The sequence below is a fragment of the Sus scrofa genome, chromosome 7 (genome assembly GCF_000003025.6).
Source record: "Sus scrofa isolate TJ Tabasco breed Duroc chromosome 7, Sscrofa11.1, whole genome shotgun sequence".
NCBI lineage: Eukaryota > Metazoa > Chordata > Mammalia > Artiodactyla > Suidae > Sus > Sus scrofa.
Window position 1 is genome coordinate 46,359,225 of NC_010449.5, and position 27,860 is coordinate 46,387,084.

At 49.6% G+C, this 27,860-nt stretch overlaps 1 protein-coding gene across 1 annotated transcript in view; it reads right to left on the reverse strand.

Annotated features, from left to right (window-relative positions):
* TRAM2 (translocation associated membrane protein 2) overlaps positions 1 to 27,860 on the reverse strand; it is an 83,911-nt gene that overhangs the window by 36,152 nt on the left and 19,899 nt on the right. The window contains exon 2 of the mRNA XM_021098825.1: positions 44 to 107. Coding sequence (XP_020954484.1) covers positions 44 to 107 — 64 coding nt within the window. The remainder of the gene's footprint in view (positions 1 to 43; positions 108 to 27,860) is intronic.

A 27,860-nucleotide genomic window follows, 5' to 3' on the forward strand; every position in this document is an offset into this window, starting at 1 on the left:
GTTAACGAGGCCCAGGAAAGATAGAGACCTGTGCTTCTCTTACCTGCTGTCGGCACACTAACGTTGTACTGAGGTAAAATAAATAGGAAGGCAGTCTTGGCGGTGACCTGTGAAATAAAGGGGAACAGTTCCAAGTTAGCTTCTTGGCCACATCAAAGGAAACAAGTGAAGCCTGCTACCACCCCTGGGCCACGCCTTCCACATCTGAGACCCACAGGCCTCTGCAGTGAAGGGTTTTACCTAAAGCAGAGTTAGCACCGTTTGTTCTGGGTTTTTTCCATTTTTCTTTAATGACATGCCTCCCACTAGCTGCACTAAAAACAAACAAAACAACCCCAGGCTCTGCTCGATATCCAGACTTGTCCTCACTGCCAATGGCATGCCACAAGGTGTGCTCGGGCAGCTGAGAGCTCACAAGCAAAGGGTTTGAGTCTATCCGCCATTCAGTCATTCATTCATTCATTCAGGTGTCTATCAACTTAGTCCTAGGTACCTAGCACTGGTGAAGACAGAAACTAATAGAAGACAAGGTCACAGCCTTCTATAGGTTGCCAGAACCCAGAAAGCTGAGATCCTCCAGCCCACTAACTACATAGTGGGCCGCAGCCGAAAAGTCTAAACCTGAGCTTCAGAAACAGAGAACTCCAGCTGCTAATTTCACATCTGCTCTGCTGTGGGGTGGGGGGAGGGGAGTACGGAGGACACCCCTCCCCCCGCCACTGCTAGTCTGTTTACCTCAAAAGCTGCCTTTAAAATCTAGGTTGTGCTGTGAGAAAAGTGTGGCTGTCACCTGCTTATCAACCATCAACTCAGTCCTCCTGCAACTCAACCTGCAGGGGAGAGACTACAATTCGAAGCCTGGACGTGAAAACCGACTGTTGGGCCCAGACGCTGCCTCTGCATTTGCTGGCAGCACAACCAAGAGCTGTGACCCTATCCCTGGGGCCTCATTTTACCGAGTCCCTAAAGGCCAGGATATTTGTGGAACCCCACCTGATCTGGGTGGGGCTGGCCTGGCTGGGAGCTCCCAGATGTTTCTGACATGCAGCTGGGGCTGAGAAGCACCGCCACTCACCTCTGGAGCAGGTGGGTGGCCAGGTGAGGGGCCGGCCAGAGCCAGGTCTTTTCCGGGAGTCCCCTGGGGTCACCGCATAACTAGAGTTACTGGTTCTCTTCTAAACTAAAAGGTGTCCAGGCTGCACCCTGGGGGTGGGGGAAGCACACTGGGCCACAGACAGAACAGCAGGGACACGGGTGAATGCCGCATTTTGGCCCCTCCAGGGGTGGCCTCCTGACAGGCCTGGGAAGAAGCTACTGTCCTGGCTTCTCTGTCCCTTAAATGGCAGAACCCTGTCACAAGCCCTGTCTGCAGTGGCTGTCACAGTTCACGCAGCATGCACCTGTCTTCTTGTATGTCCACACTGTCACCTGGGACGTGGTTGTCAAGCGCGCGGGGAAGATGCCCAATGAGCCTAGTGTTAGAGGTGCCCTGGGAACACAGAGCCTGGTCCAAATGGCACCCGTGAACCTCACTCCAGTGGTCAGGACCCTTCTCAGAGTTAGTGCTCCCAACTTCCCTGCCATCTGACTGCCCTTATTTCTCTAGAAGATGTTACCTCTGTATTCTGCTTCAGCCAACATGCGCTACCACTTCTTCTTTTGGAGAGTTTTACCCCCTCTCGCTCTATATCCTACTTCTTTTTTTTTTTATTTATTTATTTATTTATTTTTTTTTATTTTCCCACTGTACAGCAAGGGGGTCAGGTTATCCTTACATGTATACATTGCAGTTACAGTTTTTTCCCCCAATATATCCTACTTCTTTAAGCTCCCCCACCAAAACCCCCCCAATCCTACAGATGAACAACCCAACTATGTACCCCCCACGAGCCCCCCATCCCCGAGACTGCTCACAGGCTGTGTCATCTGCAATCTGTACTGCATCCACTATTCATCCTTGCCCCCTCTTCCCCTTTATTCTCCCCCCGGCCCCCAGGGTCACTTTTTTTTTTTTTTGGTCTTTTTAGGGCCACAGTCAAGGCGTATGGAAGTTTTCAGGCTAGGGGTCAAATCAGAGCTGTGGCTACAGGCCTACACCACAGCTCGCAGCAACACTGGATCATCAACTCACTAAGCAAGGCCCGGGATTGAAGCTTCGTCCTCATGGATGCCAGTCAGATTCATTTCTGCTGCGCCACGCCGGGAGCTCCCAGGAGCACTCCTTGATGGCAGGAATGGTGCTGCCTCATTGAGCCTCGCACCCTTCCAAGTAACTACCCAAATGCAAAATCAAAAGCAGAGTCTGAACATCACTACTTATGAGAGAAATGCAAACAAAACTACAATGAGGCACCACCTCACACCAGTCAGAATGGCCATCATTAATACGTCCACAAATAGCAAACGCCGGAGGGGGTATGGAGAAAAGGGAACCCTCCTGCACTGTTGGTGGGAATGTAAGCAGGTACAACCACTATGGAGAACAGTATGGAGGTTCCTCAGAAAACTAAATACAGAGCTACCATATGATCCAGAAATCCTACTCCTACGCATATATCCAGACAAAATCACAATTCAAAAAGATACATGTGTTTATTGCAGCACTATTCACAATAGTCAAGACATGTTTACTGCAGCACTATTCACAATAGTCAAGACATGGAAACAACCTAAATGTCCATTGACTGATGAATGGATTAGGAAGATGTGGTATATATACACAATGGAATACTACCCAGCCATTAAAAAGAACAAAATAATGCCATTGACAGCAACATGGATGGAACTAGAGATTCTCAAACTAAGTGAAGTCAGAAAGACAAAGACAAACAGCATATGATACCACTTACATGTGGAATTTAAAATATGGCACAAATGATCCCATATACAAAACAGAAACAGACTCACGGACATGGAGAAGAGACGTGTGGTTGTCAAGGGGGAGGGGATAGGAAGTGGGATGGACTGGGAGTTTGGGGTTGGCAGATGCAAAGTATTACATTTAGAATGGATAAGCAATGAGGTCCTACTGTATATAGCACAGGGAGCCATATCCAGTCTCCTGTGATGGAACATGATGGAATATGAGAAAAAGAGGGTATACATGTATGACTGGCTCACTTTGCTGTACAGCAGCAACTGGCACAACATTGTAAATCAACCATACTTTTAATAAAAAATAAAGGCGGAGTCTGCTCTGGCCTGCATCCCCAACCCACATCTGCTTCCTTTCTCTGGTGGGGCCACTCCAGGGCCATCACTGAGCTATCCTCTAGTTCGCCCACTGGTCACCCATAGTCATGCCTCAACACCTACTGGCTGCTAACACCACAGCCCTCCATGAAGCCCCCACCACCCACACCCCAGCCTGATCTCTCCATGCCTGAACTCCACCCTCAAGCGCCATCCTGGATCCACTACCTAACTCTACACTGTGTGCCACGAATCCTTGGAGCCAATCTCGTCTTCTGGGGCTGACAACCCCTGGGAGGGAGGGTCAGAGGAAGCTGGATGAAATGGAAGGCAGGCAGGGAGGCAAGGACAGAACGTTTACCACACACTGTACCATGCTCAAGGCACAATCTCTCCATTTCATTCAGGAAACACTCGTCTTTTAAGTTGGTGGAGTAAAGCAGACCTCTGTGGGCTCTGACTGACCTGCACCCCCCGCCCTTTCCCAACAGCTCCAGGATTTCCTGAGACACCTCTCCCCAGTTATGTGGCTGGGGGACAAGCAGGGGAGTATCACTGTATCACTCGTGACCACCATCCTCCTGGGAGGAGGGAAGGGGCCAGACCCTCTCCCCAGCCCATCCAACACCTTCTCCTGGGCACTGCGTCTTGGAGGAGGATGGAAGAAAAGCTGGTCAGTGTCGTGTGCCTACCAGACTCTTCCGATGGTGTTCCCACGGCCCCATCCTGGAGCACAGACCCACCCCCCCACTAACTGTGTGAGCCCCCAGACAGGCTCCTGAAGCTGGCCCAGAATACATTCCCAAGATACATCAGAGCACTGGAGTCCAACCCTGGCTGCACGTCAAAACCCCTGGGGGAGCCACCCCCAGTCAATTAACCCTGCCCCCTGCGGGCATCGGTGGGCAGCCAGGCTCCCCAGAGCAGCCACGGGCAGCCCAGCCCGAGAGGCCCGTGGGGGACATCCGCGCCCCCCAGCCTCACAAAGCAGGTCCCTCCCGCCAGGTCCGTGTCCTCCACAAAACTCATTTCATTTAATCAGCTTGCGCTGTAAGTCAGTTTTTATTTTCACTTCAAGAGACACACGTCTCGTATAAAAAAACAGAAACAACTCAGAAACACGTAAAAAACGAATTTCACCCAGTGTTCTTGGTCTTCCATCCTCTCGCCAGCCTGAATCACGTCTCCCTCCACATGTCGTGGGGACAATTCTGAGAGCTTTTCCTATGCTTGTATCCACTTGGAACTTACTTCATTTTACTCTGACAGTATAACTTCAACTGTGTTGATACCACTTAACACAAGGGATTAAAGAGTGAAAAAATGGTAAAAGAGCTACAACTTTTTGAAAAATTGTTAATTGGAGTACAGTGGATTTACGATGGTATGTTAGTTTCTGGTGTACAACAAATGGATTCAGTTATACATATTTTTTTCCATTATGGTTTATTACAGGATAATGAATACCGTTCCGTGTGCTCTGCAGTAGGACCTTAGCTATTTTATACAGAGTTGTCTGTATCTGCTAATCCCAAACGCCTAATTTATCCCTCTCCACCTTTTCTCTTTGGTAACCCTAAGTTTACTTTCTATGTCTGTGAGTCTGTTTCTGTTTTGCAAATGAATTCATCGGTGTCATACTTTAGATTCCACATATAAGTGATATCGTATGGTATTTGTCTTTCTTTTCCTGACTTCACTTATTTAGTAGTGAAGCAACTTATTAAATACCATTTAAATCACTTTTTTTTTTTTTGGCTCTCTGACTCAAATAGTGGTTTCAAGAACATACAGACTAAGGCACACATCTACTTAGTGTACATGAAAGTATTCAAAGTATGGAGACATAGAAAACGTGTAGGTCAATCTTTTGTTTACTGATGTTAACACAGAGATAAATGGTTATGCCACGAAAACATCTTACACTTATAGTGCTTCCACTATTTCCTACAAGGTTACCCCTAAGACTGAACACTAAATGCTCACCTAAATACAATGGGCTCTCTGTGAGAGTGTATACAGATGTACGGACTTTTTTTCTTTATATCTTTATTCTTGCTATTGAAAAAAATTTTAGAAAATATCAAAGGGTACAAATGAATCAAGAGGGATTTACTAGTGGGAAACCTGGCAAGATAAAACTGAAAATGCCATGGGCTTCACAGGTTAAATGCACAAAATGTAACAGGCAGAAAGTCTGTTTCAAACAAATTAAAAAGCTGTGTTTTTAGACACAGAACACAAACTTATGGTTACCAAAGGGAAAAGGGGGGGGAGATAAATTAGGAGTGTGGGATTAGCAGATACACTCTACTATAATTATAGATATATAGTAAATAAACAACAAGGACCTACTGTATAACACAAGGAACTCGATATCTTGTAATAACCTATAATGGAAAATAATTTAAAGAAATATAATGTATAACTGTATTACTTTGCTGTACACCTGAAACTAATATAACATTGTGAATCAACTATACTTCAATTAAAGGAAGAAAGCTGGGAGTTCCCATTGTGGCTCAGTGGTTAACGAATCCGACTAGGAACCATGAGGTTGCAGGTTCAATCCCTGACCTTGCTCAGTGGGTTAAGGATCTGGCGTTGCTGTGAGCTGTGGTGTAGGTTGCAGACTCGGCTTGGATCTGGTGTTTCTGTGGCCCTGGTGTAGGTTGGCAGCTACAGCTCTGATTAGACCCCTAGCCTGGGAACCTCCATATGCCTCGGGTATGGCTCTAGAAAAGACCAAAAAAAAAAAAAAAAAAAAAAAAAAAAGGAAAAACGCTGTGTTTTTGTCTCAATTTGCCCCAACTCAGATACACACACACCCACTAAAATGGTACATGAAGGAACACTGTCCTACGCAAGAGGTTATATCCCGAATTAAGGGAAACAGCTATTGACACAGGAGTTAACACAATAGGGCAGAAGATGAACTGCTGGAAGAAGAATTGCAGTGTTTTTAGGGAGGGAAGCTGTTTGGTATTTGGGCAGGGCAGATACCCTTGGCCTGGTCCTGCAATCCAGTCAATCCTTATTACTCACAGTCACTCCATTCTGGGAAGTCACCATGACCCTAGTGACACTGGACCATTGCTCCTAGGGGAACACGGGGTTAGGTTCCTACAGGCCTCTGGTCACAACAGCTCCATCAACCGATGAATGCGGAATCTTGGTTTACGTGAGACGCCAAATGTAACACACTTGTTGAAGCATGAACCTTGAAGAGGTTAATGACACTGTGGCCTGAGGGGTCTAGGCCAGGCCCATGGCAACCTTCCGGGGCTCAGGATCCCAAGACGACGCCCAGCACCATGCATCAGGGCCATCTTAAGCAGCTAAGTCACCAAAAAAAAAAGCACAAAGATGAAAGAACGTGACACTAAATAGATGGCAAAAAGGCCGCTTACTCACAGCAGGAGCTGCAACAGGTGGCAGAGGGTCGCCTGGCTCCCCTTCAGCTGGGGCTGTGCTAGTCGGGTGAACCAAACATCCCACTGCCCTGTGTATGTCCCCAAATGACCCCAAATCTCCAGGAGATGGGCTTCGGGGTTAGACATGTGTCAGCCAGCAGCACTATGCACACAAGAGGCATGCAGAGGGTCAACTGTATCTGGGCAAACCCAAAGGCCAGTGTGGGCCAAGGCTTTTTCTTTTTTAACCTTTATTGGGATGAAATTTACACACCCTAAAATCCACCCTTGGTAGGTATACAGCACTCTAGGGTTTACCTCTCCTTGTTTTCTTAAACTCTCCCTTCACTGGTATGTAAGTTCTAGGAGAGTGGGGATCTTACTCAGTTTGATGATTATTAACCCATTGCCTGAAAGAGCCCACACTAGCAAGCGCTTGTTAACCACACACAGGATTAAGCAGGGGGCGTGTATCTGTGCTGTCACCTGAGCCTCTGCCTCATTCATTCCCCGGTGCATGTCGCCTCTCTCTCTAGGGTCTGTCTCAGGGCTGGACACATAGTCAGTATCTTGTAAACACCTATTTGATGAGCGAACACTGCAAGCAGCTGTAATATTTAGTGACCGCAGATAAATGCTCAACAAATGCTTTTTGAACATGATTCTGAGCGAATAGGATCCAGGACTCGGATGAAGGCAAAAATCTGAGATTCCAGTATTTTTCCATCCCTCCCCCAAGCCCAGGTGGTGGCAGCAGAAACCATTCCAAACGGTGCATCTTTATTTCTAGCAGCCGTGCTCGCTCCCACATTACACGTCTCACCAAGATGAGGCTAAACCTGGGGCACAGAGAGGGCGGGCTCCCTCCCCGCCAGGACCTCACGACTTTACAAGCAGAAAAGACAACATTCAATTTGACTTTTACTTTTAAAAAATACATTCCCAAAACAAACTTAGGAGTCACAACATGGCACATCAAATTGAATGGTGACACAGAATAGCATCAGGAGAGGACCAAAATATATACATTGAAGGCAGGGGGTGGGGAGAAGAATGATGCTGATCCATAGAATCACATTCCAGAAAGTCCAGCTCGTTGACTAAAGGTGGCCAGAAATTGGGCCCTAAGCTTTCTTGAAGCCATAAGAAGGAGGAAGGAATGATCAACTCCTGGATTCACTTTATCCATTAATTAAACAAAAAGACTGGACCCCTCTCCCCACCACCGCCATCAACGCTACTTCTCCAGCATAAAAACCATTCTCTGGGAGTTCACTGGTGGCATAGTGGTTAAGGACTTGGCCTTGTCACTGCTGTGGCTCGGGTTTGACCTCTGGCCCGGGAACTTCCACATGCTTGGGGTGCAGCCAAACAAAACAAAACACCATTCTTTGTGCTTTAAAAGGTCCTCTGGCACCCAAACCTTCACTCCATACTTCTCCCAACCTTGCAGATCAGGGTTGAAACTGCCGACAAGCCCCCTCAGCAAGTGCTGTCTGGGAGCATGTGGCACGGATGGCTGAGGGACAGAGGCCTGTCAAAAAAGTCATTCCACAAGGGCCTAATCTCTAAAATATACAACCAACTTATACAACTCAACGGCAAAAAAAAAGCCAACAACCCAATTGAAAGATGAGCAAAAGACCTGAATAGACATTTCTCCAAGGAAGATATACAGATGGCCAACAAGCTCTTGAAACAATGCTCAACATCACTGATTATTAGAGAAATGCAAATCAAAACTACCTTGAGATACCACCTCACACCAGTCAGAATGGTCATCATTAATAAGTCCACAAATAACAAGTGCTGGAGGGGGTGTGGAGAAAAGGGAACCCTCCTGCACTGCTGGTGGGAATGTAAGCTGGTACAGCCACTGTGGAGAACAGTATGGAGGTACCTTAGAAAACTATACATAGAACTACCATATGACTCAGCAATCCCACTCTTGGGCACATATCTGGACCAAAGTTTCCTTAAAAAAAGACACATGCACCCTCATGTTCATTGCAGCAGTATTCACAATAGCCAAGACATGGAATCAACCCAAATGTCCACTGATAGATGACTGGATTAGGAAGATGTGGTATAGATACACAGTAGAATACTACTTGGCCATAAAAAAAGAACATAATGCCATATATGGCAACATGGATGGAACTAGAGACTCTCATACTGAGTGATGTAAGTCAGAAAGACAAATACCACATGATATCACTTATATCTGGAATCTAATACATGGTACAAAGGAACCTTTCCATAGAAAAGAAAATCATGGACTTGGAGAAGAGACTTGTGGTTGCCAAGGGGGAAGGGAAGGGAGTGGGAGGGACTCGGAGGTTGGGGTAAACAGATGCAGAATGTTGCCTTTGGGATGGATGAGCAATGGGATCCTGCTGTGTAGCACTGGGAACTCTGTCTAGTCACTTATGACAGAACACGTAATGTGAGAAAAAAGAATGTATACATGTGGAGTTCCCGTTGTGGCGCAGTGGTTAACGAATCCGACTAGGAACCATGAGGTTGCGGGTTCCGTCCCTGCCCTTGCTCAGTGGGTTGAGGATCCAGCGTTGCCGTGAGCTGTGGTGTAGGTTGCAGACGTGGCTCAGATCCTGTGTTGCTGTGTCTCTGGCATAGGGCGGTGGCTACAGCTCTGATTTGACCCCTAGCCTGGGAACCTCCATATGCCGTGGGATCGGCCCAAAGAAATAGCAGAAAGACAGAAAAAAAAAAAAGAATGTATACATGTATGTGCAACTGGGTCACCATGCTGTACAGTAGAAAAAAATATATATAATACATGATAAAAAAATTTAAAAAAAATGTCATTCCAGGAGTTCCCATTGTGGCACAGTGGAAATGAATCTGACTGGGAACCATGAGGTTTCAGGTTCGATCCCTAGCCTCACTCAGTGGGTTAAGGATCTGGCATTACCTATGAGCTGTGGTGTAGGTTGCAGATGTGGCTCAGATCCTGAGTTGCTGTGGCTGTGGTGTAGGCCAGCGGCTACAGCTCCGATTAGACCCCTAGCCTGGGAACCTCCATATGCCGCAAGTGCAACCCTGAAAAAAACAAAACAAAGTCATTCCAGTGATTTCCCATCCCTCTAAGGCTGTTTATTGGAAACACTGAGTTTAATAGCATTTAAAATGCCAGGCTCAAAGGTTAAAGGTGAAAGGTTAAAAGTGAAAACATGCTAACACACTAACGCAAAGGAGAACGCTAGGGATTTTCGTCGTGGCTCAGGTGTTAACAAGCCCAACTAGCATCCATGAGGACGAAGGTTCAATCCCTGGCCTCTCTCAGTGGGTTAAGGATCCGGCGTTACTGTGAACTGTGGTGTAGGTCATAGACAGGGCTTGGATCCCGTGTTGCTGTGGCTGTGGTGTAGGCAGAGGCTACCGTTCCAATTAGACCCCTAGCCTGGGAATTTCCATATGCCTCGGGTGCAGCCCTAAAAAGACAAAAAGAGCAAAAGAAAAAAAAAAAAAGAGAGAGAGAGAGTGAGGATGCTAAATTACGTAGGCAAGGCTGCCACCACCACACTACACACACACACACACACACACACACACGAAGCTTCACTGAATTCTTAACTCAAACAGGGCATCAAGCACAAAGGCAGTGACATTGAGCATAGCTGTGTAGCCATAACAAAACCAAAGCCATCCCACATGCCGTATCCTATTAGGGGCACATGAATCTGAGCTCTCGATTGCAACTAGACCAAGGATGCCAGTAAGACAGCTGCCTCCAGCAAAGCATAGTGAACTTGGATTCCAGCCCCAGTTCTGCTCAGAGGCAGCAAGGGGACCTCAGGCAAGGCATTTCCCCTCCCTGGACCCCAGTCTTCTCACCCATGAGGAACAAAAATACTGGTGGTGAATGTCATCAAGGGCTTAACTCCATGCCAGGCACGGGTCTAAGCGCCTTCTAAAAATCATTTCATGTAATTCTCACAACAACCCTACGAGGCAGACACTGACAAACATTCTCATTTTACAGATAAGCTTAGGAAGGTGGTCAGAAGGGATGGCCTGAAAGGTCCCCCCCCACCGTTAGGGCCAAAAGGCTACTGTTTCCTAGTTCCAGTTGAGCCACTGCCAAAAACAGCCTTACATGGACGACTTGCTGAGAGATGTTCCTACAAATTGAAAATATATTACTGCTTCTGCACCCTGTGAAGACGAGGTCCAGGCGTCCCCTGTATCTGACAGCAGGAAAGCAGGGCTCCTTGCTGGCCCCAGACCCCAGGCACACCTGGGCTTCCCAAGGCTCTGCTCCCTTTCACTGCAAGCTGATATCTGGATACCAAACACAAGAGGAGAGGTAGGATGAAGGCAGCCTCATGGGCTTGCCTTGTAGGTAGTACCTAACCTCTGGTTTGGTTTCTTGTTTATTTCTGGTCACATCCACGCACTGGGCCTTGGAAGGGGCTGCGCTGGGAGACCAGCCATCAAGGACGGGGCGGGGTAGGGAGCAGGTGGGCTGGCAGCCCTGCTCCAAACCGCTCTGCCCCTCCTTGGAGCTAAAACAGAGTCCCCGCAGGGGACCCGTAACCTCCATGCCTGACAGTGGGGATGCCTGTGCCTCTTCCTTCCAGCTTGGCCTGCTCTCAGGAAGCCAAACCATCTCCACTCAAAGCTGCCCCAAGGTAATTCTGCATCTCTCTGCCAAGAGAGGCGGTGGAGAGGAAAATTTCAGTCAGACAGGAAAACACTTCAAAGTCCTGCCCAATTGGTGAGGGAGGGTTTTTTGTTTTCTGTTTTTTAAATAAAAGTCTTTTAGGCTTTCTCTCCTGGAGTGGCTGCTTCATGAGGCTGGTTGGTCACCTGCACGCACGTTTTGATGGCCGGGACTTGATGTCCGTGGTTTGCCACCCCTCTGTCACTCAATGAAAGGCAGATCTGGCTGAGACAAAGATGCTTTTCACGCCTGCATTCTGAAATTCCCCGTCTGGGTGACCGGGGGCTGGCGAGGGGGGCTGAGCGCCTGCAACCAGGGGCAGGGTTCTGACAGTACCTTCTGTGTGGCTTTTAGCAACACCGGGAGGTTCGGTCTTCTCACTTGAAAAACTGCCTTTGACATGAGAACGAGGCAAAGCTACTCAAACACACACACCAGCCTCTCTACAAGCCCGTGTCCACCATGCTAAGCAGATTCACAACTAATAGTCATGATTGCACTTTTTACATTTTTTGTCTTTTTTTCTTTTAGGGCCACACCCGAAGCATATGGAAGTTTCTAGGCCAGGGGTCAAATCGGAGCTGTAGCTGCCAGCCTACACCACAGATCACAGCAACACCAGATCCCTAACCCACTGAGTGAGGCCGGGGGTCGAACCCTCAACCTCATGGATACTGGGCAGGTCCGTTTACCACCAAGCCAAGATGGGAACTCCGCAGTCGCAGTTTTATATCGGGTTACAAGTCGACACTATGTTTATGAGAAGCACCCGTAACCAGAGCAGCCACGCTAAGATGATAGTACTTGCTTCAGCGCATTCATCGGTTCCAAGGTCTAAACTTGATACTGGAATCAAAAGGAATTTAGGCCGGGTCACTTAAAGAGTTTAAAAAGCCTCTGAAGAGACTTTTAAAAAGATGCACATGGAGACTGAACTGGAAGGAAGTACTGAGACACAGGAGGGGATCTAGGGCCAGCTCTTCCTCACTTCCCTTACAGATGCAACTTTACCTAGAAATTTAAGATTGCATATTTATGCAATCCATGCTTAGATGGACTGAACTTGACCCCGTATGTGCCTTACAGATAGCCTGAGATAAAATACATACATTCCATGTAATATATATTTTTTCCCTCTGGAGGCCTTAATATATGCACACTCTCATCTGCTTCTTCAAAGAGCTCTGAGTCAATATTTCAAATCCTCGGAGTTCCCGTCATGGCTCAGTGGTTAACAAATCCGAATAGGAACCATGAGGTTGTGGGTTCGATCCCTGGCCTCACACAGTGGGTTAAAGATCCAGCGTTGCCCTGAGCTGCGGTGTAGGTTGCAGACGTGGCTCGGCTCCTGAGTTGCTGTGGCTGTGGTGTAGGCCAGCAGCTACAGCTCCGATGAGACTCCTAGCCTGGGAACCTCCATGTGCCGTGGGAGCGGCCCCAGAAAAGACCAAAAAAAAAAAAAAAAAAAAAAATTTCAAATCCTTATACGTAATTATACACTTCACACCCCTTCACCCGCCATCCCCTTATTTGAATAGCTCTGCATACCCATAAACCATTCCCCACAGAAGCTAAAAACTAAAAACAGAAAAGTGCCTGGTCATCAAAAATAATGAAATAAAGACATGTTCACACAAAATAGCTTTGTAGAATATCCATGTTCTTAAAATGCACTTCTCTTGCACTGCATAGCAGAGTTAAGATCCTTTGTGGATATTCCTAAAACACACACATGGGTTAGGACAAATTTTTTTTTTTTTTTTTTAATTTTAGGACCGTACCTGCAGCATATGGAGGTTCCCAGGCTAGGGGTTGAATTGGAGATATAGCTGCCGGCCTATAGCACAGCCACAGCAATACCAGATCCAAGCCGTGTCTGCGACCTACACCACAGCTCACAGCAACGCTGGACCCATAACTCACTGAGTGAGGCCACGGATTGAACCTGTGTCCTCACAGATGCTAGTCAGATTCGTATCCACTGAGCCACAACAGGAACTCCACGACAAAAAAAATTTTTGTGTGTGTGTGTATTTTCCAGGGCCACACCCGCAGCATATGGAGGTTCCCAGGCTAGGGGTCCAATCGAAGCTACAGCTGCTGGCCTACACAGCCACAGCAACTCGGGATCCGAGCTGCGTTTGCAACTTACACCACAACTCATGGCAACGCCGGATCCTTAACCCACTGATCGAGGCCAGGGATCGAACCCGAAACCTCATCGTTCCTAGTCAGATTCATTAACCACTGAGCCATGACAGGAACTCCAAAATATCTTTACTCCTGACCAAAAGCCACCCGTTCAGATGCAGTGTCATCCTTAAAATACCTTAAACATCAATACAGAAAAGAGACAGTTTTGGAGTGTCAAATTTTAGGGCCCAAGTAATTTTTGGAGGGTTAAGAGGAAGCAACATTTTAGATCTGATTGCAGAAAAGGAACCATGCACCAATACAGCCTCATCTGAGCTGCAGTTTCCAAAGAGGCTTTCGTTGCCCCAAGGCGGGAAGCACACGGGGGCAATTCTAACTGTCACAGCTGTTTCTGCGACAGCCAGTCACTAATCACTAGCAGTCCTCAAGAGTAACTGCCAGGGAGAATCATGCCCAAGGAACTGCAGCATTTCCTCCTATGCTATGGGGGCAGGGCAGTGAAAGGATTATTCGGGGCTCTGAAGAGCCAGGGTCGCTGGACTAGGTGGGGGTCCACAAGGATCTGCCTTCAGTGGCTTGTTCACAATTAGGAAAGGAAAGAGCAAGCAGGCACTTTTTTTTCCCCTTTTCACTGCAACCATTTTTAATTGTTCTCCACCATCTGGAAAGCCTCCTACTTAAAACATGAGCCTGTCGACCCCCACATTCTGACTGAAGAGCCAGGCACATGGAATAGAGCTTGCAAGGAACACGAACCCAAGACAGCAAAGCCGCACCACCAGGGGCCACAAACCAGGGCTGTCAGGGGGTGGTGGGGGAGGGGGTGCTGAGGCAGGTTTGCCAGGGGGACCCTCAGACTCTTCCCAGGTACTGGGGCAGGTGGAGAAAGGGCCTAACTTGGGCTGCGCACCTCCACCCATATTCGAACCAGGGCAAGAAGGTAAAGAGATGAGTTTTTACAATACACCACTCCTGGAATTTCGCTGTGTGGTCTCAGCTGTCCCAGTTTCAGTACCCACTTCCCTGCTGAGGGGGTGAGGGATTCGGCAGCAGTGGGCCTGGCGACGAGAGTGCCCTCGAATACCAGCAAAATCCTTACGTTCCACACGCGATGGGAAGCTGAGGCCAGGCCCGGGGCTCTGCTCTGCGTGTCTTGACTCAAAGCACCTCTTCCAGACACTCGAGGGATGCGTGTTATAAGCCCCCTCTGGGCAGGCAGGCCGCCTCTCGTGTGAGAGTCTATTAAGACCCACCACGGACCCCTGTGTGAGGGCACCTGCGAGGACTTAAGGGATGATGATGGGATTCAGGTGAATTAAATCAAAGCCAGTGCAGAGAACGAAAAACACCCGGCCCTCAATTATCCCCGTTTGGCAGTGATACTCACAGGGGATGCTGGAGAAGGAAAACAACAGCATAAAAGGCAGAAGTGTCTAGAAAAATGTGCTACAGAGAAACCAAAAATACAAATGTAATCCCAAGGCACCACTTGAGGTAAACACTACCCACACTTTGCCACAAAAGAGCCCCTCCATACCCCAAAACTGAATTAAACCAAGCCCCAGAAAATGCTGATAGCGAGGTTCTATGCTATACTCCAGGAGACTTTCTCCCTCTCTCCTCCTCCCCTGACACACACACACACACACACACACCTACCTATATATTACTACAAAACCTCATTTCTACTAATTGAAATTGGTATTTCAAATGACACCCCAAAACATGCAGTGCTTTTTCTCTGCCCAGGAGGCCAGCCTCCACCACAGCCTCCCGGTGCCCCAGGAGGTTGCCTGTGACCCCACACAGGGTAAAGGCAGACCAGAAGAAAACCACACCCCAGAGAGGCCAGACCAAGTGTGAACTCACAGCTGATCCTCAAGAGGCTGATGGGCGGCTTCAGGCACCTTCACCCAACGCTTGGCATGCAACATCCACCTGCCCCCAACACTTGCTGATGCATCCAGGCCTTAGAGCAAGAGCCAGGGGTCAGGTGACCCCCCACCCCAGGCCACCGCTATTTCAGGGGGGACACAAGAAGGGACAGGAACCACCAGGGACACCAGTGACTTTAAGCTTTAGTTGAGAAGCACAGATAATCTCCACAAAAGACAACACAGAGCGAGACCGAAAGGAGGAGAGGATGCAGAAACACAGACACACACAACAAAGGAGGGGAGACGCCTCCCTGCCAAGGCCGGAGGGGGGCACTCTTCAGACACTGCTCTGGCCCCACCATACACCCACTCTGAGGCAGGAACCAAGGCCACAGCCTGCAAAGGGCAGATTAAAGAACCGCCCAGAGCGCTGCCACCTCCCTGACTGCAGTGGGAAAGACTACAGATTCATCTTCCCAAAATCCCACAGGGAAGTGGAATTTTCCACAGTCCTCCACGACTCCTGGAGGGTCAGGCCACTCAAGATGGCTGTTCTCCTGCTCTCTGTGCATCTGCTGCTCGACCGGGCCCTGCTTCCTTCACATGACCCTGCAGTCCTCTTCGCCACAGCCCCTGGTAACTGAGGAGCCCACCTGACGTCAAGTCTGCCTAAATGGCAGCCTCCTTCTCCCCGCAGCAGCAAACACCACTGCCATGTCCTGCTTGTCGCTTGCTGCACACGTGGCATGTCACTTCAGGACCCTCTGTAAGACCCCCTGTCCAAGAAACCTCTGATGCCTCTGCCGCTGTCTCCGGGCTCTTCCTTCAGTCTCGAGGCTGGACCATGACAAAGCTTGTGGGCCTGCGGGGTGCAGCCCTGCAAAAAAACAGGACCCCTGCCTAGATCTCAGGACTCCACAGGTACCATCCCCTCAGCTTTCTAAGCTTTGTCCCCTAAACTCCCAGACACGGGAACACCCCCACTCCAAACACCATCCCAGGCAGGAAAGGTACCGCCCAAATTTGGAGTCCGGTTCAACAAATCAGTACAGAAAAGCCCACTTACAACACAATGACACTGTCATTATCAGAGGGTACAGACCAGAGGGGCCCTGACTGAGACAGGGAGAGCCCCCCCTCCGCTGATCCCACCGCCATGGAGAACTTCACCCAGAAGGTTCTGCCCCACCTGTATGCTGAAGGGATGGACAGGGCAAAAGGAGGCAGGAAGGAGGCTGCATGCACTCGGGCAGGGAAGCAGGAGACATTCAACGCCCGGGACGTGAACGGTCTGCGTGTGAAGGCGATGAGGCTGGCAAGAACCTGGTCCTGTGAAGGGCCCTTTATGGCAGGTATAAAAGCTGGACTTTATCCTACCTGTTGGGGGCTTTCAGCAGGAAAGGACAACAATGAGGTCTCCACCGCAGAAAGCCTGCTCTGCTCAGGGCACAGAGGGTGGGCTGTGGAAGGGTGGGTGGCAGCAAGCCACTGAGGAAGGAAGGATCTCACGGGCCTGGACGAAAGCGATGGCCACAGACACAGGACAGTGTGGGATGGTTTCCAGAGGACTCGATGGCACCACTGGGATGGGGGGAGCAGCCAAGAGCAGTGCGCTGGTGTGTTCAGAAAACAGACGCACAAACACTTAACTGCAATAAGATGTGCCTGGTGTTAGGATGGTTCTTCAGAAGGTTGTGGGTGGTGGGATTATCAACCAAGAGAGAAAACAGTTGTGGTCCAGGGCTGGGGGGAGGCGGGGCGAAGGAGGGCTGAGAAGGGCCAGAGAGGCAGAAGGAAGCCAGCAGCCAGAGGAGAGCATCAGAAGGAGACCAGGCTCCAGGGGGGACCAGCTGGCCTGGGACTGAGATGTTCGCTGCAGGTGGTAGCAGTCTTAACTTTTTTTTTTTTTTTTTCTGATGGGTCCAGAGTAGCTGGAACAGTGCTCAGTACATAGAGGGCTTCCCAATAAATATCTGTGGAATGAATGGATGTATGAAGAGTCCTTCAGATTTGGGAGCAGAAGGTCACTGGGAAGCTTGCTGAGTAAACGCAGCAGAGGAGGAGGGGGCAGAAGCTGGAACCCAGGGCAGGCATGAAGGGGAGATGAGAGAGCCCAAGAGGGGAGCTGGAAGGAACGCATCTATTCAAGGGGGAATCTTGTGAGGAAATGGGATGCACACCAAGGAAAGGGATGGATCCCTGTCACCTCTGAGGTTCTGACACTTGTCTAGATCCAGAGAAGATATTCAGTCAACACCTTGAATTGGTGGAATTCAGAGGGGGAAACAGGAAGTCCAAGAGGACAGTGGAGGACACAGGGTAGGGACAGAATTAACACCCCCACCCTATCACACTCATAGGGGGGCTGGGAAACATTTCTATGTCTCACGAATCCTTTCCTCTGACCCTGCCACCCTCCAAGGCCACCACCTCTCCTGCATCCAGGTGACAGGCAGGGCCACCAGGATGGACTCACAGGAAGTTCCGGGGTGGGGGTTGTCAGGGTGCTGCCCAGAGGACCATCAGGAGGCCTCCAGCCTCCCATCGGCCCCTCAGCTTCCGCTATGTCTCCCCTATGTTCAGAATCAGAACCCTCAGGCAGGTAAGCGTCTGGCTGAGGGCCAGGGCTCATGTTCTGACGCCTGCAGTGACTGTCACCACAGCCATGCAATGATTCAGGGGCTTTCTCCTGGAGCTTACAATGGCCACACTGGGTCTTCTAGCAGATGTGTCAAGGAAAGCATTAGAAGTGTGTGTGTGTGTGTGTGTGTGTGCGCGCACGCACACATGCATGCAAAGTGGGCTGGTAAGACACCTTCACACCCCAGAAACCTATCTTTGTTTAGAATTAGAGAATTTTTTTAAAAAATTAAAGATTTTTGGGAGTTCCCATCGTGGTGCAGTGGTTAACGAATCCGACTAGGAACCATGAGGTTGTGGGTTCGGTCCCTGCCCTTACTCAGTGGGTTAACGATCCGGCGTTGCTGTGAGCTGTGGTGTAGGTTGCAGACGCGGCTCGGATCCCACGTTGCTGTGGCTCTGGCGTAGGCCAGTGGCTACAGCTCTGATTTGACCCCTAACCTGGGAACCTCCATATGCCGCGGGAGCAGCCCAAAGAAATAGCAAAAAGACAAAAAGACCAAAAAAAAAAAAAAAAAAAAAAAAAAAAAAAAAGTGCAGCTTAATTATAAAAAAAAAAAAATTAAAGATTTTTGAAACTTTTACAGTATAAAATCATCCCATCAATCACAGAATGCTTCCTGAGTGCATGCTCTGGCAAAGCACGATGCTACTGGAGATGCAAAAAAAATTCTAAGATCCACTTGCTTCCCTCAAAGGCTCAGAGCCCAACATCAGAAAAGCGAGACTATCAACTTAGCCTTAATTTCGGAATCGATAAAACTGACCGTCCTTTATCAAACATCAACTGCAAGCCAGGCCAGGTTGTGACATCTTACGTGGTGACCTCATGTAACTCTCAACAAGCCTGTAAGGATCAACAACGAATGTGTGAGAGTTCATTCAATGCCAGGCCCTGTACTCAACAACAAACAGGACCACCTCATTTAACCTCCAGCTCTGGAAGAAACAACCCCTGCTGCTACTATTACTGTTATTTACTGAGCTCCCCCTCGTGCCAGGAACCACTGTAAACACTTAACAGAAATTATCTTATTTAATCTTCTCAGAAGCCCTATTATACAGAACAAGTGAGGCTCGAAAAGCTTACGAGGCTTCCAAGGGCACATAGCCAATAAGCCCCCAAGGTGGGACTGGAACCCAAGATCCAGTGGACTGTGACGTAAGACTCAAGCACCCTAAGCACCCCTGAACAATGGGCCTGAAAACGAATGATGGCAATTTTGCCTCAAGAGGAGTTAATTGTGAAACAACAAGAACAGATGTCATGAATCAGAACATGATTAGACAAAGGACAAGTGGGGGCTCTTTTCCTTTCCCAAGGCAGACGCCAAGGCAACCCCAGGGTCCCTGGCCCAGAGGAGGGACTCGGTGAATGTCAGTAAGTGCTCTGTGTTTGGAGATGGATGAGGACTTCTGGGAGGGGGTGGGAGAGCCAGAGAGCCGTACAGATTGTAGCTAAGTAGTGGGGAGGGGGAGGGTTAGAAGAATCATGACTGTGCTGAGAGAGCACAGAGGCCTCCAGACAGAACTGGCTAGCTTCATGCACGCATGGTGGCTTTGGGGTGCCATCCACTGCATGAGCCAACTTCAGACCTCAGCTGCCCATCTGTTTCAAACAAGCTAGTCTAAAATGGGAAGAAGGGAGTCCCCATCATGGCTCAGTGGTTAACGAATCCGACTAGGAACCATGAGGTTGCAGGTTCGATCCCTGGCCTCACTCAGTGGGTTAAGGATCCAGCGTTGCCGTGAGCTGTGGTGTAGGTTGCAGACGCGGCTCGGATCCCGCATTGCTGTGGCTCTGGCGTAGGCCGGTGGTTACAGCTCCGATTAGACCCCTAGCCTCGGAATCTCCATATGCTGCAGGTGCAGCCCTAGAAAATACAAAAAAAAAAAAAGACAAAAAAATTAATAATAAAATAGAAGAAGAAAGGAAATCTGGCCCTCAGACCCCTTGGAGGGTCTGATTCATTCATTCAAAAAGCTACCAGGCTCCAAAGTCAACTCTTTGCCTACGGAGTTCATCAATGGGATGCTGTCCATTCCCGCCCAGTGGGCCTTTCAACATCTTGCTTCCCCAAATATCCCAGCCCAGGAGAAAAAACAAAGACTTCCCTCAATTAGAGAGGCAACACTGTGACATAAAAGGGAGGCAACATTGTCACATAAAAACTCAAACCTTTTTTTACAGCCATTGAACTCTAAAGGCTGTCCCATGTTTCATAATTTGCCAATTAAATGTTATCAGTTTACCTGATGGACAAGTGAGTCTGAGGCCTCCATGTGAAACTGTCGAGGAGGTAATTTCCTGTTGGATACTGATATTCAAAGACTAGTGGTAACTGGACACAGGGATTAGCATTCCATTTACACACCACTGGAGCCTCCTCCTGGTCCCTGAGGGCCGAGTGTGCAGAGCACCAGCCGAGAAGGAAACGGGTTTAAGTGGTACTTGAGTATTATCTGAACTAGGGCAAAAGAGGGAAGTGGAGGCATTTAACGTGCAGCCACTTTTCAGAAGCCAGGGCCATCCTGGTCTCACCCAAGATCAGGGCAATAAGTAGTTTAGAGAAAAAGTGGTAAATGATCTGGCCTATTGCAATCAGGAAACATCTGTCCCCAAAGGCTGTTGTCAGAGCCTGTAGTATTTCAGGAGCGCCAGTCCCGCTTCACCACCCTTTCCGACTGCCCATGAGCATAAAGGAGGCAGGATTCAAACAGGAGACAGAAGGGAATCTGTAAGGGCTACACGCCCCTGGATGAGTCCCGGGTCCCAGAGCAGAGGGCAATGACCTTTAGGGAGTTCACCAGTGGGCTTCCTGGAACCCTGGCTTCACTGAATCCAAAGGAGGTGAGAGGGCACGGGGAGGGTGTCACAGCCTGGCTCTGTCCCTACTGGGCGATGTGGCTGTGACCTGATCCTGGACCAAAGGTCCAGCCTCCTCCTTCAGCCACAGCTGTCTCTCCTCCTCTCTCTGGCCCTCAAGTTCTGCAGCTGCGCCATCCGCGGTCTGTTCAGGTTTGGGGCTCTCTTCCACTTTTGCAAGCCCTGGGGTGTTTCTCCATCCCCTATCTGTTTTCCTTGGTCCTGTCTCCACCCTGGTGAACAGTGTCTTCCATAACCTTTCATCATGCATCGGTTTCCCGTGGGACCCTGACTGAAGCAGTTCCACTCCTCCAATAAAAGGCTTTTACAAACACTACCTGACAATAATTAACTTGTCCATACAACCGCTGGCAACAGGGCGCTTCCAATCAGCAGGATTCTCTCCCATACGTACATGCTGGGAACAGTCCCTAGGAAACCAGCAGGAGGCTGACCAACAGCTGCTCTCTGAGTTCCCACTGACCAACGATGCCGACAACCACAGAAACAGCTTTCTGTGTGCAGGATGCCCTGGGCCTGGCTTCTCACAAGCTCCCCGCAGAGCTCCCGTTGTGGCTCAGCAGGTTAAGACCCGACTAGTACCCATGAGGATGTAGGTTCAATCCCTGGCCTTGCTCAGTAGGTTAGGGATCTGTAGCTGTCATGAGCTGTGGTATAGGTCACAGAAACGGCTCGGATCTGGCATTGCTGTGGCTGTGGTGTAGGCTGGCAGCTACAGCGCTGATTTGACCCCTAGCCTGGGAACTTCCATATGCCACAGGTGTAGCCCGGGGCAGGGAGAAAAAAAAAAAAAAAGCCCCTACTGAGCGACCACCTGCCCCGTGTTGCAGGGGTTGTCAGGAGGAAGCATGGCCCTCAGGCTGCAGGAAGGAATCCCTGGGCTGGCTTCAGGAACACTGGCCCACAGAGCTTCTAGCACTGATTCTTTAAAGTCACACGCACTGTGGAGATTGTCTTTATACTGACAAATAATGTCTTTTAAATAATAATCTGATCTGCTCCGGTCAGGAAGTGAAAGGCCCCTGGCCTGCGTGTGTTCCGAGTGCCACATGAAGGGTTTCACAGATGGAAAGGGTGAGCAGGGGAGTCCCCAGCCCGGCACCTCCTAGCACACAGAGGGATTCTTTTCCTGTTCACTTTCTGGGGACAGAGCAGGCAGCAGAGGGAGGGGGCGGGGGAGAGAGGAAGGAGGGAAAGTCTGCAAACAAACTGGCCCTCAGCTCTGGGACGTCTTTCTACCTTTTCCTCCAGCTGAGCAGCCTGGGGGCAAGTTGTCTGCCAAGCTTCCCCGTGTAAACACTCTGGCACCAGCTGGGGTTTGGAATCTGCTGCATCTCTGCCAGCTGGCGACCTGGAGACGGGTCGGATTAAAGGAATGCGTCATGAGTGAGGGGGTGGGAGGCAGGGGCCATATTTACCCAGTCTCACTGCAGGGGTCAGTAAGACTCGGGCCAAACAGGGTTCTGGAAGCAGAAGAATCCCAAGGGAAGAGGAAAAAGGGTTCCAAGGCGCCCAGGTGCCACACCCCACCTACACGGCCTAAGGCTGTTAATGCTCACTTCTTTTTTTTCCTGTGACAAACTGGCTTCTTTGTCCCCATCTCAGTCTCCCTCACGGGCTACATCCCCCAGACCAGTTACACCTGGCCCTTTGAAACTTCTCAGCTGGTTGTTCCAGAAGACTCAGAGTGATCAGACGGCATGCACACTCAATTCTCTGAGATCCCGATTTGGGGTCGTTAACACGGGAACCCAAGCCACGTGCTGAAAAGCAGGCCCTGGGCACACTCGGCTCCAGACCCCAACCAAGCACAGGGAAGGTGCAGGGAGCCAGAGGCCCAACAGCCAGCCTGGCCTCCATCCTTAGCGACAGAGACTTAAGGCTCCCCCATGTGAGCCCAGGAGGCAAGGATTTGGACACTGACCATTGGACAAGGCCACCAGACCGCCAGAACCTCAAGCCTTCTAGCGGCCCATCAAAGGGTGCTGGAGGCAAGAATGGACCCAAGTCCAAAGTCCTGGTGGGTACAGGTGGCCACACCTGCTACGAAGCCACCTGCAGCACCTGCAAATATGTAAACTCCAGACTCAGTAGCATCGCTAGGCAGAGGAAGTGGGATGCCAGCAGAACAGCGGACAACAGCTCAGGGAGGAGACGGAGGCTGTTCTGAGGCGGCTCCACCATCTGCAGATGTGTGGCCTCAGGCTACACCCCGCCCCCCTCGCCAGGCCTCGGGCTCCTCGGCTCCTCCCCTTCGAAAGGGTGTTCTCTGAAGTCCCTGTGCTCCCACAGGTTCTTCCGCACACGGATGCCCAGGATGGAGATTCACCCCCAGGCGCTGGGTTCAAGGCTCGGCCCTTTTTTGCTCCCTTAGGAATCCTGCCCCGGGGGCCACCTCTATTCCAGTGACGCTCAGACCAACTTTCCCTACTCAGATCTCCTGGGGACGATCCTGAATCATTATTTAAACAGCACGCCACTAATTCCCATTGGGCACGCCAAAACCCAAACTGCTCCTTCACTCCAAAGGCCAGTGCCCGGGAGACATCACGCTACATCTGCCCACGTCCCAGGGTGCGGTCAGGGACCCCCACCTTTTCCTACCTGTTGGCTTTTCCCTTTGTTGTGATTAAATCTGTTATTTCCTCTCTCAGTGCTACTACCAAGTCTCACACCCTCACCTCTCAACAGCCTACAGAAGAGGCTCCTAACTGGATTTTCTGCCTCAGGACTCAGTCTTCTCTGGTCTTCTCCCCCAGTCCTGGAAAGAACAGCCAACGCCATGCATCAGATAAAAAATATACACCCCCTTTAAGCTCCCCACTGCTCACAAGATGATGTCCAACCCTTTAATCTGACATCCCTGAAGCTCCTTCCCTCTCCACCCTTGACCATCACTACCCTCCGGACAAACCCAGTGCAACAGCCTGGGACGTCCTAAAGATATTCTAGAATAGTACTCCGTGGCGTACTCTCCAACAAATATGTTCCATGCAGGTATACAAGACTCGTTACTGCTACATTAAAGGCTCTGATGAGTCCTGCAGTAAAAAAACCTGTTTAGCCTAGCATTTCCAAAGCCTTCAGGCCCAGGAACTTCTGTAGCATTTCATCTATTAACGGCTTTCTCTGGTTCTCTGAACACCTTTTCCTGCCTGGAACGCCAGTCCTCTGTTGTATGTCTTCCACTTGACTCTCTGCCTCGACTTCCAGCTCTGGCCTCACTTCCTCTGGAGGCTTTCTCCCCTATCCTGCCATCTGGGCCAGAGTTCCTTCCTTCCGTCACACCGGAAGCCCATGCTGCCCCATGCTCCTTACTGAGGAGCAGGAGAGCGTAGCAGCTAAAAGCCTGGGTTTTGAATTCAGGGAAACCTGTGTTAAATCCTAGTTCTGCCCTCAATAACTCAGATGGAGCGGTTCAGCTGGCTCTGCATAGACAGAGGTAACAGCATCCATTAAGGAGAACTGTGAAGGGGATCCGTGAGATTAGAAGGTCCAGTCTAACACAAGGCCCAGCACATCACACATTCAGTAAGGATCAATTAGCCACTTTTCTTCTAATTTGTTATCACGGCTTTGTCATCTATCATTTTCTGTGGCTCTTCTGGATGGGAAACCACTGAAAGCTTCCCGGGCTAAGCACTATCCCTTCACCCACGCCTCCCTCTACACAATCAGGTTTAACAAATAATGTGCTGATAAAGCCCCACCGCCAACAGCTTTCCCTTCCACCAGGGCAGGTGAGTGCACACCTGGGCTGGGAAGCGGTGCCATCAGCCCCAGGCTATTGGCATTGAGCAAGAGGCCGTTGGGCCAAAGATTCTTCAAGGCAGTCAAGTCCGATAACTTCACAGGCCCCCTCCCCACAAATGTTACCATCCTGCCCTGCCCACCCCCCTACCTGTTGGTCTCCTCCAGCCTTGGAAGGGTCGGATGCTCTCTGGAAACCAGAGTGAGCGGGTCTCATCCCAAAGTGGACTGGGTGGCCCATTTCCACAGCCCCACAACTGGGACAACAATGGGCTGCTGTCTTAGGATTTAAACTTCACATTTTCTTTTTTTTTCTTTTTGTCTTTGTCTTTTTAGGGGTGCACCTGTGGCATATGGAGGTTCCCAGGCTAAGGGTCCAAACGGAGCTGTTGCTGCCGGCCTATGCCAGAGCCACAGCAACATGGGATCCGAGCCGTGTCTACAACCTACACCACAGCTCATGGCAACACCTCTCTACATCCAGCCTCCCTGCCTCCATTCACTTTTCCAGGCTTTCCACCTCTAAAATGACAACAGCTTTATCTATTTATTTTGCCATGTCTTGGGCCACTCCTGCAGCATATGGAGGTTCCCAGGCTAGGGGTCTAGTGGGAGCTGTAGCCGCTGGCCTACGCCACAGCCACAGCAACATGGCATCCGAGCCGTGTCTACAACCTACACCACAGCTCACGGCAATGCTGGATCTTCAACCCACCGAGCAAAGCCAGGGATCAAACTGCAACCTCATGGTTCCTAGTCGGATTCGCTAACCACTGAGCCACGACGGGAACTCCAACAATAGCTTTAATGTAGCTTTTCTGAGTAGCAAAATGATAGACGTTCCATTGGGGAAAAAAACATATATGTAAATAAAAGCATGGGAAAAAATTACAATTACCTGAAATTCTACCACACAGAGAAAACAAAATCACTGATTACATTGTGGTGATTATCCTTACAGCTGTCTTTTTATAAAAATAAAACAAATCCGAACTTCTAGAGAGGACCGCACTGACACAGCATTCTATAACCTGCTTTAAAAAAAAAAACACACCCATATGTTACGGACACATCCTTCTAAGCACTGCATGTAGATTTATGTCACGATTTTCAACGGATCTAACCAGTCCCTTACTGTGGGCATTTAGGAACAGCCTCATCTTTTAAAAATGCTAACATCTCAAAATATCTGGATATACCACTGAGTGTGAAAAAGTCAGAATTTGGTCTGTGCATTTTTACTGCAATCATAAAATCTTGTCTGGGCATATGAACAGAGTAAAAATTAAATCAATTTGTGCAAAGTAGGAGAGCATGAAGAAATCTCTTTAGAAAAGTGGTATTCAAACAGCAAGGAAAGTCCTTCAACAAAAAATAACCTGGAAAATCCAAACTCCCCATTATCTTAAAAAAATGCCAAAGTAGGTAGGTCACACCTCAGTATAAAATATTTCAAGCAGCTGATCTCTACTTCTGTGACCTTCAGCGTTTTCTTTCCCGGGGGGGCGGGGGGCTGGGGAGAAGAAGACAGTGGTCTGAAGCCACGTGATCTTTGAGAAGGGGAAGTAGTGAGGGGTAATCCTGAGGTTGGAGCACTGGAGGGAGGGCCCTCGTCACAGGGAGAGCCGTGGGCTGGGGGCGAGGGCTCAGAGCCCACTCAGGTCAAGCCCTCAGCAAATGCACTACACATCCACATTTCTCAGCAGTCTCGGTGAGACTGTCAAGTGTGGGAGTTCCTGTTATGGCTCAGCAGGTTAAGAACCCAACTAGTAGGGAGTTCCCGTCGTGGCACAGTGGTTAATGAATCCAACTAGGAACCACAGGGTTCAGGGCTCGATTCCTGGCCTCACTCAGTGGGTTAAGAATCCAGCGTTGCCGGAGTTCCCGTCGTGGCTCAGTGGTTAACGAATCCGACTAGGAAACATGAGGTTGTGGGTTCGATCCCTGGCCTCCATCAGTGGGTTAAGGATCCGGCATTGCTGTGAGCTGTGGTGTAGGTTGCAGACCCATCTGGATCTCGCAGTGCTGTGGCTGTGGTGTAGGCTGGCAGCTGTAGCTCCGATTAGACCCCTAGCCTGGGAACCTCCATATGCCCTAAAAAGACAAAAAAGAAAGAAAGAAAATGAGAAGCAGAGAAAAGCAGCTTAGGAAGGCTGGGATGGTCAGGGAATTAGTTAATATTCATGAATGACTAATGTCAACTGAGTTCTCACTTGATATCAAGCTCTGTAAAAATGCTGTTTGGACATGCACGAGCACCTCAGTGAGGCTTCCAAAAACTCCATGAGGTTAGGCACGATTATTTTCCTTCCCATTGTACTGACAGAGAAACTGGGGCACAGTTGAGTGGCTTAAATTATCTAGTGAAGTGGGGGAGCTGGCAAAGAACGAGGCAACATGAATGTAAAGCCTGCACTCCCAAGCTGCACACACTTTGTGGCACTTATAAGCCCAGCCCGATCTGGCAACGGGGCATGAGAGCTCTCGGGGTGCCCATCCAGTCTGGCTGAGCCTCACACCCACAGTCTGTTGAACAGGGGGAGGAGAGCCCAGGAGTTAACCATCCTAATAAACCTACACAAGAAGGCCATCCCCCTCCAGGGATGCACAAAACCAAAGGTGACCTGGAGCCAGGCCTCCGCAATCTGTTCAGTTGTACATATGCCCCTCACCCTCGGGCTTTGGCCACGTCCCTAAGGTCATTTTTCAGCAGGATAATGGAGTGAAGGTACATAGGACTAATCACAGAGCTAACCTGGAGGCAGTGGACCATGCAAGATGAAAAACAATCTAGGAGTTCCCCTCGTGGCTCAGAGATAATGAACCTAACTAGTATGCATGAGGATGCGGGTTTGATCCCTGGCCCTACTCAGTGGGTTAAGGATCTGGCGTTGCCATAAGCTGTGGGGTAGGTCACAGACATGGCTCAGATGTCACGGTGCTGTGGCTGTGGTGTAGGCCAGAAACTGCATCTGTGATTTGACTCCTAGCCTGGGAACTTTCTTTTCTTTTTTTTTTCTTTTTTTTCTTTTTTTTTTTTGTCTCTGCTATTTCTTTGGGCCGATCCTGTGGCATATGGAGGTTCCCAGGGTAGGGGTCGAATTGTAGCTGTAGCCACCAGCCTACACCAGAGCCACAGCAACGAGGGATCCGAGCCATGTCTGCGACCTACACCACAGCTCACGGCAACGCTGGATCCCCAACCCACTGAGCAAGGGCAGGGACCGAACCCGCAACCTCATGGTTCCTAGTTGGATTCG